This window comes from Citrus sinensis, chromosome 7 (assembly GCF_022201045.2).
Source record: "Citrus sinensis cultivar Valencia sweet orange chromosome 7, DVS_A1.0, whole genome shotgun sequence".
In the NCBI taxonomy this organism is placed as follows: Eukaryota; Viridiplantae; Streptophyta; class Magnoliopsida; order Sapindales; family Rutaceae; genus Citrus; species Citrus sinensis.
This window is the reverse complement of record NC_068562.1, coordinates 23,574,870-23,592,133: the sequence shown is the minus strand read 5'-3', so window position 1 is coordinate 23,592,133 and position 17,264 is coordinate 23,574,870. Positions and strand designations below refer to the sequence as shown.

The following is a 17,264-nucleotide window of genomic DNA, read 5'->3' as shown; positions in this document are numbered from 1 at the left end:
TTTTCTAATTAATTAGAAGAGAAAGAAAAACTATGTACTATTAAAAAAACTTTTAAAATCATATTTATGAAACTTAATTTCATTTCCATTATTTGTCTTTATTCGAAAAAGTTGATTTACCGAATTGTGCCGAAACGGTTCGCCCGTGTTTGACTTCCAGCAATGGAATGCTCATTTTATCATCATTCATTCCTAACTTTCATCGTAACCGCTAGATTTTGTTATGAGAATTTCAATTTTCAATGTGAAGTCGTACTAAATTTTCAATCTATGCATGTTGGTTTTTCAAGGGAAAAATGAATAAGAAACTCTTTGACCGTTGCCTTGTTGGTCGTTTTTCCACAAATATACCTCCTATTTTATCAACATCATTATTTTCCAAACTAGATCTGAAAAATACGAGAAATACGAGGATATTAGACGATTTATGCGTTACTGATAAGGAAATTAAATTCATCCCCTACCTTTACACCTTTTAATTAGACTCCTAGTAAATTGAATATATATGTCATGTGTCCGTGTGTAAAAATACAAATATTGCAACTTTTTGTCATAATTAGACCCTTAATTAAAGTGAATATATATGTGTGCGCACTAAAAATACAGATGTAACTTTGAGCACAGTAATTATGTTCTCACTTTACAAAATACAAACTAGGGCAATATAGCATTCTTGTGCACGAACTTCGGAGAAAATTTATAGATATATAGTTGAATTTCAAATTATCGAATAATAATACTTCAATAATTGCGGGTCTGCTGTACTTGAGAGCTCATGTAGTATGAATCCGAATCTAACAACTTAACAAGGCTTCAAAATGGTACCAATGTTTCATTATGAGCTAGTAACAAGGGACCACTGTCCATATATTACTCAAAAATAGTTTTTGTACCAAAAACTATGAGCTCCCCGCAAGCTTGCTGTTTCAGGCAATAGATGGAAGACACTACATCGTCACTAATGATCAGCAATCTAACTCTCAATATGCATGTGCAGAGCCTATTTGGAAGGATATATATATGGTGACTGGTAATCACATCTCACGACTCAATTAATTATATAATATGCATACATATAATCGCAACATGATATTAAATTATACTATTAAACATAAATGATTTATGGAATATATAATAGTAATAATAGCAATCTATCCACAGATCATGTTTCACTTTGAGATTCATTAGGACTCATATGAGTTCATATATACTTGGATTTCTCCTAAAATAAATGGTTCGAAAATTAACTATTAAAATTGATATAAAAATTAGTACGCATAATGCAAACTAAATCATAATTACTTAAATTTCATAAATATATTGCCCACTAATTCACTAGATATTAATCTATCTGCCCAAATCCATTTCTTGTAATGTTTCCTCGCAATTCCTCTCTTCAACGTCTTCTTCATTCTCGGCTTCTTGATTTCTCTACTCTTTTTCTTCATTTTTTTTTTCTCTTTTCCCACACTCGCCTTCTATCTTCTCTTTTATTTCTTTTCTGCTTTCTTTTTTTTCCTTCCTCTTTTCTCTTCTTTCTCCCAATTTCTTTCTTTTCTTTTGACTGTTTTGCCCTCGATTTCAAATTGACAAATAAAGTAGCTATTGATATTTTTCACTTTATGTAGCCATTGAATCCAAGCAATCATGTGAGCAAATTAGTAGGGCTAGCAGGTGCAATCAAATGAAGCAGGCAGCTAGGTGCTTGTAAAGCAATAAGCCATGTTTTTCCTTATATCAAAACCACGCGTGTTACATTTGAGCCGATTCCTGGTGCTGAGTTTGGCAAGAAGAACCAAATCTAATGCGATTTGGTTCACTAAATTTCCATATGAACAAAGTTCACTAACTAATTGTTAATCATCATGTGATTTCGACAATAATCTTGTGAGCAAAGGCATGTAAACTTTAATTTGACTCCATCTCCATTTCCATTCTATTGTGAATTAGGGGTGGCAATAAAACCCGCCTAGCCCGCATCGGAACCGGACCCAGTCTAGGCGGTCAATAAGACCTAGCCCGTATTAAGAAATAAACCAGTTTCGGGTATTGATTTTTAATACCCAGCGCTTTCCGAGCATGGGTCCCGGCATTAGCCAAATAATCCACAACCCAGATCTGTGCCTGATTTTATTATTTTAAATTTAATAGATAAGTTTAAAAAATAAAATAAAAAGAAAACATAAATACTACACTGTATTTATAAACTCTAAACTCTCATAACTTACTCACAAGTCGCCACCCATCTCCAACTCTCCAAGCCAACATGCCCAGCAGCCACAACCAATCGTTGCACTTTACCTCCAACAACCAATCGCTACACTTTTAAAGTTAAAGTTAGAAGATTTAGTTTTGGAAATAGAGTACAGAGCAGTAGATACGAAGATGAAGTCTTTTATAAAAAAATAAAAATGTTAAAAATTAGGTCAACCGTTTAGGTCTTTAGGGTATTACAATTGAGGATTAACATATTATCATCATCATCACCATTATTATTATTATTATTATTATTATTATTTACATGGGTTGGATTGAATTAGATGAGTTCATTGTAATTCACCCAATAAAATCTAATTATTAATTGGGTTTTAAAAAATTTGACCAATTAACACATAATAATTCACTAATTAAACTCGTCAAAATTAGATTGGGTTGGACCGGATCCATTGGGTTGGATTGGGTTTACCCACCCTAGTTGGCATAACATATATATGCTTATAATATTAGACATTTAGCTAGGACAGGTTCTCATTGTATTGAAGACAACAACAAGAGAAAGGCAATTTCAATGAAAAATCAAACATCTATCCATTTGAAATTTTTTACTTTTTTTAATTATGATTGATAATTATTCTTGTATAAAAGCATTATTGGCCATTATATTTATAGGTTTAGCCTGAAAGAAAGATTTTAAGTAATGTCATTGAAGATTTCGTTGAGTCCAATGACATGATCACACTTCTTAATTAAGAATATAGAAGTATCAAAATCTCACATGGCTTAGACAAGAGAGCACAAGTTGGCTTATATATAAAAATCAAATATAGTGTGGTAACAAGTCTGCCCCATAGGGATGACGTGTATGTGCACAGGCTTGGCCGTGTTTTACATTTTAGTGCTTTATTTTAATTTTTATGATTTATTTTAATTTTTTATTTATTTATCTATTTCAAAAGTCAGTTATATCACACAATAGGCATCCAAAATTGCTCCCTGTTTCTCTTTATTTTCTTTGTTTCTTTTCTTCATCATTGTACGCTCTGGTGTTCTAAACTATCATGTTGAAGTGCAACATCATGATAATAGTCACTATACCCTAAAGATCAAACTACCTTTATTAGTCTTTCTTCCAACGAGATGTTGTATCTTGAAGCAAGAAATTCGTGCACCGAAATTTTTGCATGGTTCACCAATCAGCCAATATACCTCCATAGCTCCAAGCAAACTGATCTTGAATACATTCCTCTAAAATAAACTAGTGCTATATCTCGAGACTTCAAAAGTTACAATTGACTTCAAGGTGTCGAGATATATTTAGAAATCCAAGGTGTACATACTGCACTTTCTTCAACCAAGTGTTTTCCAACAATTATAATTACTTAATTAAACAAACAACAATAAAAAAAAAATTTAAGCAAGTGATAGCTTGAGAATGTATGAATTTATGTGTACGCAAGTGAAAATTTTTAAAATTTTGAAAATATCAAATTTTATCTCAAACAAACCTCAGAAAATGGTTCGATTTATATAGAATTATCAAAAATTAACCATTAGAGACGTAAAACACAAAATTTGCATGCAGTCGGCCAGTCACTTTGCTTAACTAGCTAGCCACTTGCCAATAGTTGTCGTTGCGAAATTTTAAATAATCGGCAAGCCACTTTACCTTACAAGATAGCCGACTTGCCCCTTGGGACTACACCAGTTAGCCAAGTTTCCATAAACTAGCTAGCTGCTTTAGGCTTTTCCAATATTTGAAGTTTTAACCCAAAATAACAAAATTAAAGACACTTTATAAAAAGTTTCTTATAAGTTCTGAAACAAAGCAATCAGGTCCTCTCTCTCTCTCGCTCTATAAATATATATATTCAGAAAATATCAATATTCAATCGGACCACACACCTTTAAAAAGCTTGCAATTTAATAAGTATACTTTGAAAAAAATTATATTAATCAAAATTTTCATACTTCTATTTTCTTCAATTATTATAAAAGTATATTTCCATGGAATCAAAATTATATTCAAGTGGAAACATTTGAGCTTCTAAATGCTTAGCTTATGCATAAATTTAACAAATTAGCTTTACAAAAATTATAAAAATGAAAGATTGCTTACACTTGTGTTATTCACAATTGAGTCTTGACTTAATGAACATGTCCCCAAGTGTATCTCACATGAATGACTTTTAACCTTCAAGAAATTAAAAGTATTTTTCTCATATTACCCTCAACATGTATTTTTTTTATCATATAAAATAAACCCTCTTTGGGTCAGCAGAAACTCAACATCATATCTTAGATTAGTTTGCATTTTGTTGGATATTGTTTTTACAATTAATAGAGATTTTATTAATTACTATTATTGTTATTATATATATTAATTTTATTTTAAGAAAACAAATATGAAAAGAAATATGAGTTGTCTCTAACCAAGTTAAAAAGTTATATGGTATCCTAATCTTAATAAAGCTATTATCATATGACTAATCAAGTTAAACAAATCAATATGGTCATTTTGTTCTATCCTATTGCTTATTAGATATTTCACGTCCATATTTATGTAGTACGTATGCTTTTGTTTAAAATTTGAATGGGTCGAAAGGATATGTCTGTTTCTCTTTTTTAAATATCTGAATATAAGCAGTATCTTATTTTATTTTTATAAAAAAAATCTTAAACATGCTTATTTGAAATTTATGTCCTTATAAATCAAAATAGATAAGAGATTAGAATTTATAATTTAGGAAATAAGCATATTTATAAAGATATTCTTAAAATATAATATTTATTTCTCATTCAAATAAAAGTCATAAAATTTTATTTTTTCCTTTGAGATGTGAATGTTTGAAAATCATATATAAGTTATAAGAAATAAACAAGTAAATTTAAAAAAAAAATCTGAAATTAATATAATTTTATATTTCAGATGTTTAACAAACAAGCACTAGATTTTTTACAAGATTAAGTCAATGGATTAGTTTTGTTATACTCCACGATTTGGTGTGACAATAATTAATTTTAAAAGCACGGGCGAGGATGATATTAGTCAGAACAACAGGGCGTAAACTGAAACAATTCGCGCTATATATAAAGGTTTATATACTGCCCAAAACAGAGATGCCGAAAGAAAGTCCTGAATATAATAATATTAAGCAAAATCACTGTCATAACTTAAGCAAATTTACCATGAAAATTACTTTTATCTATCTCTGTGGCAAATCACATGATGGTATGAACTCAAATTCAAGGGTTATCTTTAACAGCAAATTTACGATGTGAACATAATATGTGTAGTGCGTGCCACCTGTTCGTTAAAATGCCTCCGTGAAGTAGTTATATGTGTTTTGTTCTTGCTGCAGTTTTAAAGTTGGACAGAACATCATTTTTCTGTAAGCAATGGCTAATGTATATATATATATAAAGTAGAGGTTTAGTAGTTCAGTAACTTTATGTTGTATGCTTTCACTGTTGAATTATTGGTTGATCGTGTGAAGGTTTAGTTTTGTCTATTAAGTTTTAAGGCATCGTGCCTTTTCTCTTATGACGTCATCAAACCTGGGCAACGCTTTGTGTTTAAAATATATATATATATATAAAGTAGAAAGTAGTGTCCTGTATATGAGTTTGTAGTAGTAATGTTTTGGACTGATAAGTTTGCATTTCTTGTTGAAGCTATTTTGCAGTAAATGAAATTTGAAGGGGACCTTAAAAAAAAAAAAAGAAAAGAAAAGAACAATGCACTTCGTGGGTTTGTTGAAAGTCAGTAAAAGAAACGAGAAGCTCGTTCCAGTAGTTTCACTATTGAAGACTGTTGTGGGTAAACTTATATATCTTTATTGCAATTACTGTGTGTTTGTATTGGACTGTGTAAATGTCTTGAATATGATAATGTTTGAGATCGGTTTAGTCTTTTATATCTACTTAGTCAAGTGAGTTAAAGAATTAGAGTAAAGCTTCTGGGAATTCTTTCATGCATAATTAAAAATCCCGAAAATAGTTGGCTTTAAGTAATTAAGACAAACTTGGTTGAATTGTGTTGAACTTCATATTATGTTTCTGTATTATCAAATTATTTTCTTTCTTCATAATGACTTATTCTGAGAGTCATTCGGCTGATAGATTGGACTGTTCTTAAGTTTCAGTAAGTTTATAATCTTTGGTGACATGATTAAATTTTAATATGGAACTGTTGCTTTTTGCCTCAACTGAAAGGTAATAATTATTTATGACAGCAGGAAGAGATACGAAAATGGGGCAAGCTTCTGTTGGTCACTCTACTCTTTCAGCAGCTGATGATGTTGATGATAAGGGAACCCAAAAAATGGCACTGGCAAAGAACTTAGCCAGTCTTATTGAAGAATCTTCTGATTTTGATGAGAAAAAACCCAAGAGTCGAATGGAGCTCAAGAGGTCTTATGAATTTCGCATAAAGAAGAGGGTGAAGGAGCAATACGTTAATGGGAAGTTTCAAGACTTAATGGAAAAAGTGATTGCCAATCCAAAAACTCTTCAGGATTCTTACAATAGCATTATGCTCAACTCAAATGTTGATATAACTGTAAATAATAACCGTCTATCTTTTGAATCCATGGCAGAAAAGCTATATAATGGAAATTTTGATGTCAAAGCTAATACCTTCTCCATCTCAACAAAGGGTGCAAGGAAAGAAGTCCTCGTTCTTCCTAATCTAATTTTGAAAGTGGTTCAAGAAGCCATCAGGATAGTTCTGGAAATTATTTACAGGCCCTTCTTTTCTAAGATTTCGCACGGTTGTCGAAGTGGTAGGGGCCACTCCACAGCATTGAGGTACATTAGCAAAGAGATCTCTAATCCTGATTGGTTGTTTACATTAATTTTAGATAAAAGAGTAGATGCTTGCATGCTTGCTGAACTAATCTCAGTAATGGAGGACAGGATAGAAGATCCTCGGTTATATGATATTCTCCGGAGGATGTTTGATGCCCAGATACTCAATTTGGAGTTTGGGGGTTTTCCAAAAGGCCACGGTCTTCCACAAGAAGGAATATTGGCCCCTATACTAATGAATATATATCTTGATCTGTTGGACCGTGAATTTTATAGATTGTCAATGAGATATGAGGCTATCAATCCAAATTTTCATGTAGGCAGAGATGGATCTTATTCCAAGCTGCGCAGTTGGTTCAGGAGACAGCTAAAAGACAGTGATCCGAATCATATTGTTGACAGTAAGTCTGGACCAAGAGTTCATGCTTGCCGTTTCATGGATGAGATGTTTTTCGCTGTTTCTGGATCTAAAGAAATTGCTCAAACCTTCAAGTCTGACATAGTAAATTACTTGCAGAATTCTTTACACTTAAATGTTGATAATCGAACAGAAATATTTCCTTGTGAGGGGCGTGTTGGAGTTTGCTTTTTAGGCACTTTGGTGAGAAGACAAGTGAAAGAGAGTCCTGCTGTAAAGGCTATTCACAAGTTAAAGGATAAGGTCAAGTTGTTTGCTTTACAGAAACGAGAGGCTTGGGATGCTGGGACGGTTAGAATTGGGAAGAAGTGGTTGGCTCATGGTTTGAAGAAGGTTAAAGAATCTGAGATCAAGCATTTAGCCAATAGTGATTCTACTTTGTGCCAAATTTCTAGCTTTCGTAAAGCTGGGATGCAAACTGACCACTGGTACAAGTTCTTGTTAAAAGTATGGATGCAAGACATTAAAGCCAAGGCAGCAGAAAGTGAGGGATTAATCTTATCTAAGTACATTGCAGAACCGGCCCTTCCTCAAGAACTGAGAGAATCCTTTTATGAATTTCAGAAGCGTGTGGATGAGTATGTTTCTTCTGAAACAGCAGCTGCTCTCTCTCTTTTGCCAAATTCATTTTCTTCTGCCAAATCGGTCACCATTACTGAAATTGTTGCTCCTGTCAGTGCTATAAAAAAGCGTCTGTTTCGGTATGGATTGATTACATCTGAAGGACACCCCCGTACAAATTCTCTGCTCATCTTACAAAATGACAGCCAAATCATTGACTGGTTTTCAGGAGTAGTTCGCCGTTGGATTACATGGTATAGAGAGTGCGACAACTTCAGTGAGATAAAGCTGTTAATTTCTACTGAAGTTAGGAAATCGTGTATCCGTACTCTAGCTGCAAAGTATCGAATTCATGAAAGTGAAATAGGAAAGCGGTTTGATTCAGAACTGAGCGGAATTCCCTCTACACAGGAGATAGAGCATGAAATGGCAGATGAGACATCTGAAGCATTTACTGGTAATGAGGCATTGATTTATGGATTTCCTTACAATGGCTTGTGCTTATTGTCACTAGCAAGAATGGTAAGCCAGTCCCGGCCTTGCAATTGTTTTGTTTTTGGGTGCTCAGAAGCAGCACCCTGTGTCTATACTCTTCATGTTATGGAAAGACAGAGATTTCCAGGTTGGAAGACAGGGTTCTCTAGTTGCATTCATCCCAGCCTGAATAAAAGGCGAATTGGATTGTGTACGCAGCACCTGAAGGATTTGTATCTTGGTCGTATATCACTTCAGTCAATTGATTTTAATGCATGGAAATGAGGGGTTCCTGTCAGTTTGGAATATCACTCTGTAGAAACCATGGAGCCTGCCATCAAAGCTTTAAGTCGTCAAAATACTTTGTAAATGTGCACAAGGGAACATATGATATGATATTTTGCACTGTAGTTGCGTTTTTCTTGTAGAATACATGAAAAGCTTTTTGAGGAACTTCCTTTTCTGGGTCATATTCTACTTGTTGTTATAGGCATTAAAAGGGTATATTTCTGGTCCAACGTCTTGACAATTAATGGTTGGTAGCAAATAATTTGGAGATAAAAGATATTTGCACATTTTGAAATTCCAAAAAAATATATTTTAAATAGAGGGCAGTCTATTTGTAGCGAACAATGTTGGGGATGTTTTCAGCAGTGTAAAATGTTGATATTTACTCGAACTGCATTGTTCAGCACACCTCCTAAAATGGTAACGTCTGGTGATCTTAACCTTCTTGATCGTGTTCGTGGCTTTTAAGAGAGCTTCTCCGATGTACTGTTGGTTGAAATGGCAGCTGTTGAATGACACTAGTACATTGTTTGTTTGTCAATTTTAGCACTGCCCACTAAACAGCTTCCAAAAGTGGACCAGTGGTTCAAATGTTCAATACCCTTAGCATCTATGAGAGTTGCTATGTAGTCGAATGCGGTTGATTGCATTCAACGAGCTTTAGAAGATATCAGTAATAGGAATCACAGCAGATTTAAGTTCATACTTCTATCCCATTGGTAATTCCACGAAAGGATTCATGGCCTGTAATGCTGTCTAATTATGTTGCTTTCTATCTAATTTCTCTATTCCATGAGCTTAGAAGTTTTAGTTTGAAACTTAAGAAGTAATCTGAAGCTGCATGGCCTTGACAGTGAAGGGCTATTCTGCTTCTCCCTTGTTCTGATAGGGTACTAATTAATTTATCAGTTGAAGTTAATGGTTTCTCTGTTTCATTTTTCTACTTTTATCTCCTAATATTCTCTTGGATAACCTAATCCAGATATGAGTGTTCAAATGCGTCCCTATGGTTTCACGAGCATGTTCATATGATATTTGCAGAATTATATTCTGGTTCTATACAATATGTAAATAAACTTGTTCGATAAAGAATTTAAAAATTTGATATGCTTTTCTGATTTAGGAGTCATTTATATGCTTTACTTTTTTAGTTAATTACTTCACTTTTCCTTAAGAAGTTGAACTTACAGAATGCTTCGGCAAGGACAAAAGATAAGAACTGATGTCAACAATTAAGAGTGAAAATGTTTACTCTTACATTGATTTCCCTATAAATGAAAATCTATTATCAGCATAATTACAATTGTTCGAAAAGGAAAACCTACAAACCAGTTTCTAGCTGTTGTAAAAATAATTGGTGGCAACTTTGGAAACGGCAAAAATGAAAAGCAAAAACATTTTTAGCTTCTTCCAGCTTAAGTTTTTCAGAATTTGTTTCCCTGAAGTTGCTTGAGAGTCATCCCTGCAGCTGATGTTTAGTGCTGTGGGTTAAACATAGCTTGTGGTGACCGGTGGCTTATCAGCTCAGTGTTGGCAAATTGCTCTTCTCCGTGCCCTGGGCTGTCAGGGGTTGCGACCCCATCGCTTTGTGGCCCCATCCCAACGTACTGTTGCACGACCAGCACAGAGACGGTCGAAGCAAAATCAGATGAGGCTAGCAGATCCCCAATTGCCCCAAGCTCTGGGCACTCACTCCAGTCAGTGAGTCCGTCCGTTAGTGGTGATGTCACCCCTTGTCCTCTTCCCACTATGAACAAGTCGTGAGCCTGGTCCATTGATCTTATTGCTGCAAGTGTTTCCTCCCCATTGTTTGCTAACTTCTCGGTATAAACAACCGATTCATCATTTGCAATCTTCATCCGGAATTCGTTTATGTACTCTTCATCAAGCTGCCTTTGGTTATCGTTTTCTGTTTCCACTGTTAGTCCGTTTTGATCGGGGGATTGCCGCGCTGCTGGCTCGACTTCTTCAGCTGCTATAAATCGCATCACAGTGAGGTTATTTCCCGGATGCTCGGACATTCTCCACGCATACGCTAATGCTTCTCTGTCATCTGGTCCACCAAAGAAAAGCACGGCAATATTGTGAGTCACTTGATTTGCAGCCAATCGTGTAGACCCATTTAAGCCTCTGTCAACAAGAATCCCTACAGAGCAAGGTGCATTTGCTAGCAAATTCTGGTTCACCATGCGAAATGCTGGGTTTGTTGCTTCCATCCCTCCATCCACTGTTTGATGTTTATGGAAGGGGATGATGATCAATGCAACACGTTTGTCCTCTGCCAAGTTACAGATGTCTTCATGCATTGAGGAATAAGGAGAAATTGCAGTTAGGGGCTGAACAGTGACACAGCCAGTATGCTGCTCATAGTTTTCAAAGGCATTGATGATGTGGTCGGATTGAGCTTGTGTTCGGTTGAGGGCTGGTCGGCCACTTTTCCGAGTGTTATGGACAATGAGCATCGCAGATGCTCGGCCAGTAAGTTCAACTAGATGGAGCACATACACACATATGGGTGACCTTTTGGTGGGGTGCGAGGCTTCAAGGAGGTTGATGATTGTTGGGACATTTCGAGGAGTATGGACACACACCAGTGCTCGGAACTCTGAATCTGGTTTTGATTTTTGGATTGTTCGTCGTTTATATGGTAAGAACCTCCTTGCGGGCTTGTAAATTGATGTTACAATTGGCGTGATGATTCCTGTCATAACTACAGCTACAATCACCATAATCGCAAATGATTCATCATCTAACACCTGCAAGTGATTGCTTTAGATCAAATATCATGCAAATGTGACTCGGGGAAAGAGAAACCAACAGTTGCGGTAAAATATTGCATACCTTTTGGTCCTTTCCAACATTGAGGACAATCATTTCAACAAGGCCTTTTGTGTTCATCAACAGGCCAAGAGTAACTCCTTCACGGATCGGCATCTGGTACATGAGTGAAACTAGGAGAGTACCTGCAATTTTCCCAGCACATGCTAGTACTATAACAAGCAACGTAATCATCCAAGTTGAGGTTCCATGAATAGAGCTGATATCAGTCTTGAGCCCGCTAATAGCGAAGAAGAGAGGCAGTAGAAGCCCTGAGACAAAGTCCTCAAGCTTCTCAATTAGAGTAAGTCCCAACGGTCCATTGGGAATCACCAAACCAAATACAAAAGCTCCAAAAACAGAATGCGTTCCAATGGCATCTGTAATGAAACCTGAGATCATAACCCCTGTAAGAATCAGACATACATAGAATTCACTGAAGCTTTCGCCTTCTGGGGTTCTTCGAATCATCCAGCAGATGGCAGGTCTAACCACGAAAACACAAAAAATAACAAAAGCTGCACCAGAGAGTATCACCCAGAGAGATGCCAAGGTTGAAGTGTCATTCTCACCCAAGGCAATGGCAAAAGCTAGGAGAACCCAAGCACACATGTCATTGATAAGAGCTGAAGACATAGCAATCCTGCCAAGTTCTGTGTTGATGAGTTTGAGCTCTGCGAGAATCCTCGCGAGCACAGGAAATGCAGTGACAGAAAGGGCAACACCAAGGAAAAGCACAAATGTGCCTTGATTCATGCCCTGATTCTTCTTGTGCAAAATGAATGAGAAACAGCCACCGATGACGAAGGGCAAGGTCATGCCACCAACAGCAATAGCTAACGCCTTTTTACCAGTGCGACGGATTGCCGATATGTCCATCTCTACTCCAACCAGGAAGAGAAAGTAAAGAAGGCCTACGTTTGCCATTGTTTCAAGCACCATTACACTTCTTAGAGGGAATATAGTGTTTGCGAATGCAGTGTTCCTTCCAAGTACCGATGGACCGAGTAATACTCCACCCTGTACCGAACAGAAACCAATAAAAGGTGCAATCTTTAGCATAATTCATGTTATTATCGATTTCACGTTTCATGTTACAATTTATTCACATCAACAATTCAGAATCTCATCATCATAAGTCAAATGGTCCAAACTTCATGCCGTTATTATAGGAAAAGACTACAACTTTCTCATATAATGATTAATCCAATGCCTAAGATTGAAATTCTTTCATGCAGGATAGGGCAACGCGAATGATGCAAAAACATCGTTTGTCTGATGAACAAAAAGTCTTAACAGGTAGAAACTTTGTGAAGGTTATTAATCGATAAACTTACAATAATCTCAGAGATTACACGAGGTTGCCGGAAGGGTTTCAATACAAGAACAAGGAGGCGAGTGGTCACGACCACCAATGTTAACTGCAAAATGAAGAGAGGAAGAGAATAATCTAAAGGATTATCGCCTTGCCACACGCCATTAGTCGTTATCATATTGGGCGAATAGCAGACAATCGTCTCATCTGTTTTGTTTGCCGCCGTCGCCATTTGCTGCTCCATTTTTGCCTCGTCTGATGATTTCTATATGTATCAGGCAAAGAACCGAAACCTCCTACCACCTTTTTGTTTTTCTTGTTATCTTTGTTTTAATTTGTTTTGGTTCTTAAAGCTCCATTCGTTTAATCATCGCCATTTTTAATTATCAACTTTTGTTATGACATGCAAAGGAGACCAAAGGGAAAAAAGTGTAAGAATAATGTAGTTTAATTTGTTTTAATGATCTATCTGTGAGACGAGAAGTGTTGTTTTTGTTAGTTGGAATGATTAAGAAAGAAAGGCTGTAAAGGAAGTTAGATTAGTTTTGGTGGTTGCCCGGAGCATTTGGGAGAGACTTGTTGGTTACCAGGTAATTGTTTAGAGATAGTGCCCTATTTTTAGCAAAAAAAGAAAGAAACAACAAAATGGGTGCCAATATTGGCTGCATGAGCTTTTGCAGGACTGCATGCATCCAAGTAATAATCTTAGAGAAAACAAAACCAAGTATTAAAATGATATGCCAACAATATGAAATTCCAATTTCTTAAAAGTTTCCCACAAAATTAATATGTTGGAGGCCAAGTGCATGATTCTTCTGTTTGCTTGAGTGGAGTCAATGATTTATTTACCTTTTCTTGTTTAGTAAAATTCGTAAATTGCATTAAAGGATTCCAAATTCGTTAATAACAATACATATATAGTAACCACATCGAGCTTAAATACAAGACTTAGCATAACATTGAAGACTCAAACTTTAGTTAAGACAATGCATAGTGACATAAAAACAAATTTTGTTTTTTCCAAATGGTTGTGGCTCAGTTGGCAGCGCAAGCTGAATTTGTGAAAAGAGCTCAAGAGCTCTCGAATTCGATTCCCACTAAACACACCAATTGAGAGGGGTAAAGAGTCTTAACTGTGACTATACCACGAATCCAAATTAGTCGAGGCCGAATGCGGTCGCAGGACACCGGATGGTTTACAACCAAAAAAAAAAAAAAACTCCGTTTTTATTACTGAAAAGATAAATGACTTCATACCTTAAAATCTAATGACGGCTATGAAGAATATTATTGGTTTAGTCCACTCAACCACATAGTTGCACAAGGAAATAGGTCCCTGATAATGAAATATATACGCTCGCATATATATATTATTGACTTGTTGCAGCTTGGTAGTTGAATTAAATAAATCATTGGCTCTGAAGATGGCGCGTCGAGGTTTCGATGGCCTGGAGCGACACTTGTCATGTAAGCCATATGACAAATTACTTTTAGGTACATTCTGCTTTGTCATCCTCTTTAACCATAAGTTGCCATGTTTCTGTTTTGATCCTCAAACCAAAATCTTAGTTCCACCCTTAATTAGGACAAAGACTTTATATTTTAAATTTTTTAAAATTAAATTAAACTCGGTTTGATATGTTTGCTGAGGCTGGTTCTCACAATATTTTAATTGTAACATCAATGAATTGTAATGTAATATCAGTGCTTGCTCTTTTTTTAGGTTAGCATCTGATGAGTTTGCATCAAGTATGTATAGAGTATTGGACTAGCGAGCCAACTTGAGGGTTACAAATAAAAGCCACTATCCTTAATTAGCTAGACTTTTCTTTTCTAGACAATAATGAAGATGACTAGATTGTATTTATTTTTCTGCTGTATTGTATTTAGAAGAATGTAATAATGTCTGCTTTGTTAAGCATGGCGTTTGTACTAGTTTCTTGAGTTGATAAATTTGTCAATTGTGTAATTTTAGCAGACTCTTTCTCTCAATTTCATGCCTTGCTTTGTGGTGGACCATGTAAGACTTCCCTCTTTTATCTTGCCTTGCTCTATGGTGGACCAAGAGTAAGGTTATATATTTTTCCTGTTCTCTAGCTCTACGGTTGACTAGGAAAAGGGCTTTAAGCCTTTTAACTTTCTTTTTCATTTTTTTTTCTCTGTTTACTGCTCTCTCCCCCAAGGCGGCAAGAGAACAAAAGTTATTTTTCTCTTTTGTGCTCTCTTATATGGTGAGCAAGACAGCAAGACCATTTTTCCTCTTTCTCACTGTTTGCTCTCCTCTTTCGATCACTATGGCTTATAAATTCCTTTCTATTTCCTATTTATTTGATAGATTTGGATTTAGTATTGAACTGATATGTGCTCAACTTTTCAAAATATGTTGCCATACATGCATTAATAATAATATCTGGTTAAAATTTAATTAGTTTTAAATTATTTTCCAATAACTACCAATTGTATCTTTCGAAAAAGTTAATAAAAATGTCATTTCAACACTAAATCCAGTTCCTTCTCAGATAGGAATGATAAAATTTTAGGTCGATGTTGGGTATGTCAACATCCAACTCTGGCCTAACCTCATTTCAAGATTGGGTTATTGCTCGGGTCCTGACTAGACAAGTGATTTTTGACATCCCCACTAGAGATGAAAAAATTATCTGCCACCTACCCAAACTCACCTGTTGTATGGTAATTTTGCAAGTTATGGGCCTATTTGGTACTTTAAACTAAAATCCGCTGCTAGTTGCTGGTGGATTTGACATTGAGAAAAAATTCACCAGATACTCGTGCGTGTATCTACCAACCTGAATTCTTTATTTTAATTATTTATATTTTTAATTTTAATCGTAAAAATTACTTTTAAAAAATTAATCATAAATATATATAAGTTAAAGTTCTTAATTGCTAAACTTAACGTATCTCGCCGCAACGTATAATATGTGTGTGTGTGTGTGTGTGTGTTTACGTACAAAAAGCTTTTCATTACTAAAAATTTTATAACTTTCAAGTTTAATATTGTTGATATTTTATTTTAATTGATTGATTTTATTTGTTTTGCTTTAATGACTTGAACCTAATGATTGCTTACTAAAGTTGGATTTTTATTTGTTTAATTAATTGCTAACAATAGTTGTACAAAATTTACTTGTTAATATTATTGATAATACTTGTATATATAATGATTAAAAGATGGAGCAAGACATTGATATTAGTTATGGTTATTTGTCTACAACAAAAATATTTGTTTTAGATTAATATATTTTGTGTATTTGTCTTAATGTTGAAATTTTAATTTCTTATTTACATTGTAAAATCTAGAATTGACTATTGCATGCAAATTTTTTTATACTATTATTATAAATTTATAGTTTGAATTACATAATCTAATTTTTTATTTATTATTAAAAATATTTTTTTAATATTTGTGATTTTGAAGTCCACTATCAGTTGCGAATGTATTTACTAATTATAAAAACCCGTAACGGGGGGAATTTTTTATTGTGGCATTGAGTGGTGCCTATTGTTAGGGCCGGCTTTAGAGTGTTTGGGGCTTTAGGCGAAATTTTTTTATGAGGCCTTTATTTGTTTTGCAATTTCAATACTCAAAGAAATTAAAAAAAGTTAAAAATTTATTTCATTTGTAATTCTTGAATTTTAAAAATAAAACCTAAAAAAAAAGTAATTCTTGAATTTTAAAAATAAAACCTAAAAAAAAAGTTAAGAAGATATTTTTTTATTCCATTAAATCCATTACAAAATAAACAATCAAATAAATACGAATAATATTATTTTCAAATAGGATATTTCGAATGATAGAACATAAAAAGTTGAGATGATGAATTAATGATCAGATAATAGAAATGGACTTTGTATTTCTATAAATTAATTTTTTTTAAATGAACCAATGAATATAATATTTTTCTTTCTAGAGAAGTGCGGAAGAAATTTTTTCATTTACTGATTTTTGAGATTACAAATTTTTTAATGGAAATTAAAAGAAATACTAAAAGTCAAATATTCTAACATTAAATAATTAATTTTTTTGAGGAAATTGAAAAGATAACTAATTTAATTTTTTTGGAAAGACTAATAATGAATGAATTAATGATTAAATAATATTATTAGTTATATCTATTTAACATTAATGTTATCAAATATAGATTTTTCATAAAAAATAATTCTTAACTATATGATAATTAATAATTAGAGAGATGTTAATAAGCTTTTTGATTTCCTGAAATACGCAATTTTAAAAAAATGAGAATTATTAAAAAAAATTTTAAAAATGAGGCCTTCACAAAATATAGGGCTTTAGACGACCGGCTTGTTCGTCTATACCTAAAGCCACCCCAGCCTATTGTC

General features: G+C 34.2%; 2 protein-coding genes across 8 annotated transcripts; one reads left to right on the top strand and one right to left on the bottom strand.

Annotated features, from left to right (window-relative positions):
- Nucleotides 1-5,333: 5,333 nt before the first annotated feature.
- LOC102626231 (nuclear intron maturase 4, mitochondrial-like) lies at nucleotides 5,334-8,932 on the top strand. 7 transcript variants are annotated; one of them, XM_006464988.3, is made up of 4 exons: nucleotides 5,348-5,609; nucleotides 5,893-6,037; nucleotides 6,453-6,778; nucleotides 6,875-8,932. In XM_006464988.3, the coding sequence occupies exons 2-4, from the start codon at nucleotides 5,956-5,958 to the stop codon at nucleotides 8,762-8,764; spliced, it is 2,298 nt and encodes a 765-aa protein (XP_006465051.1). In that variant the 5' UTR covers nucleotides 5,348-5,609; nucleotides 5,893-5,955; the 3' UTR covers nucleotides 8,765-8,932. The 7 variants fall into 7 exon arrangements, with proteins under 7 accessions (XP_006465049.1, XP_052300528.1, XP_006465051.1 ...); XM_006464990.4 differs by having other exon boundaries at nucleotides 6,453-7,026; nucleotides 7,135-8,932; XM_006464986.4 differs by having other exon boundaries at nucleotides 5,334-5,449; nucleotides 6,453-8,932.
- Nucleotides 8,933-10,170: 1,238 nt separating this feature from the next.
- LOC102623470 (cation/H(+) antiporter 15) lies at nucleotides 10,171-13,266 on the bottom strand. Its single transcript, XM_006465055.4, has 3 exons — nucleotides 12,922-13,266; nucleotides 11,609-12,604; nucleotides 10,171-11,523 (listed from the first exon to the last, which is right to left on the bottom strand). The coding sequence occupies exons 1-3, from the start codon at nucleotides 13,141-13,143 to the stop codon at nucleotides 10,243-10,245; spliced, it is 2,499 nt and encodes an 832-aa protein (XP_006465118.3). The 5' UTR covers nucleotides 13,144-13,266; the 3' UTR covers nucleotides 10,171-10,242.
- Nucleotides 13,267-17,264: the final 3,998 nt, after the last annotated feature.

Excerpts from the sequence above, each read along its gene's own strand:
- LOC102626231 (XM_006464986.4), top strand. The coding sequence starts at position 5,956 with ATGCACTTCGTGGGTTTGTTGAAAGTCAGTAAAAGAAACGAGAAGCTC. Across the intron at positions 6,038-6,452 it reads ACTATTGAAGACTGTTGTGG|CAGGAAGAGATACGAAAATG; the intron begins GTAAACTTATAT and ends TATTTATGACAG.
- LOC102623470 (XM_006465055.4), bottom strand. The coding sequence starts at position 13,143 with ATGGAGCAGCAAATGGCGACGGCGGCAAACAAAACAGATGAGACGATT. Across the intron at positions 12,605-12,921 it reads GTGTAATCTCTGAGATTATT|GGTGGAGTATTACTCGGTCC; the intron begins GTAAGTTTATCG and ends TGTTCGGTACAG. Across the intron at positions 11,524-11,608 it reads ATGTTGGAAAGGACCAAAAG|GTGTTAGATGATGAATCATT; the intron begins GTATGCAATATT and ends AATCACTTGCAG.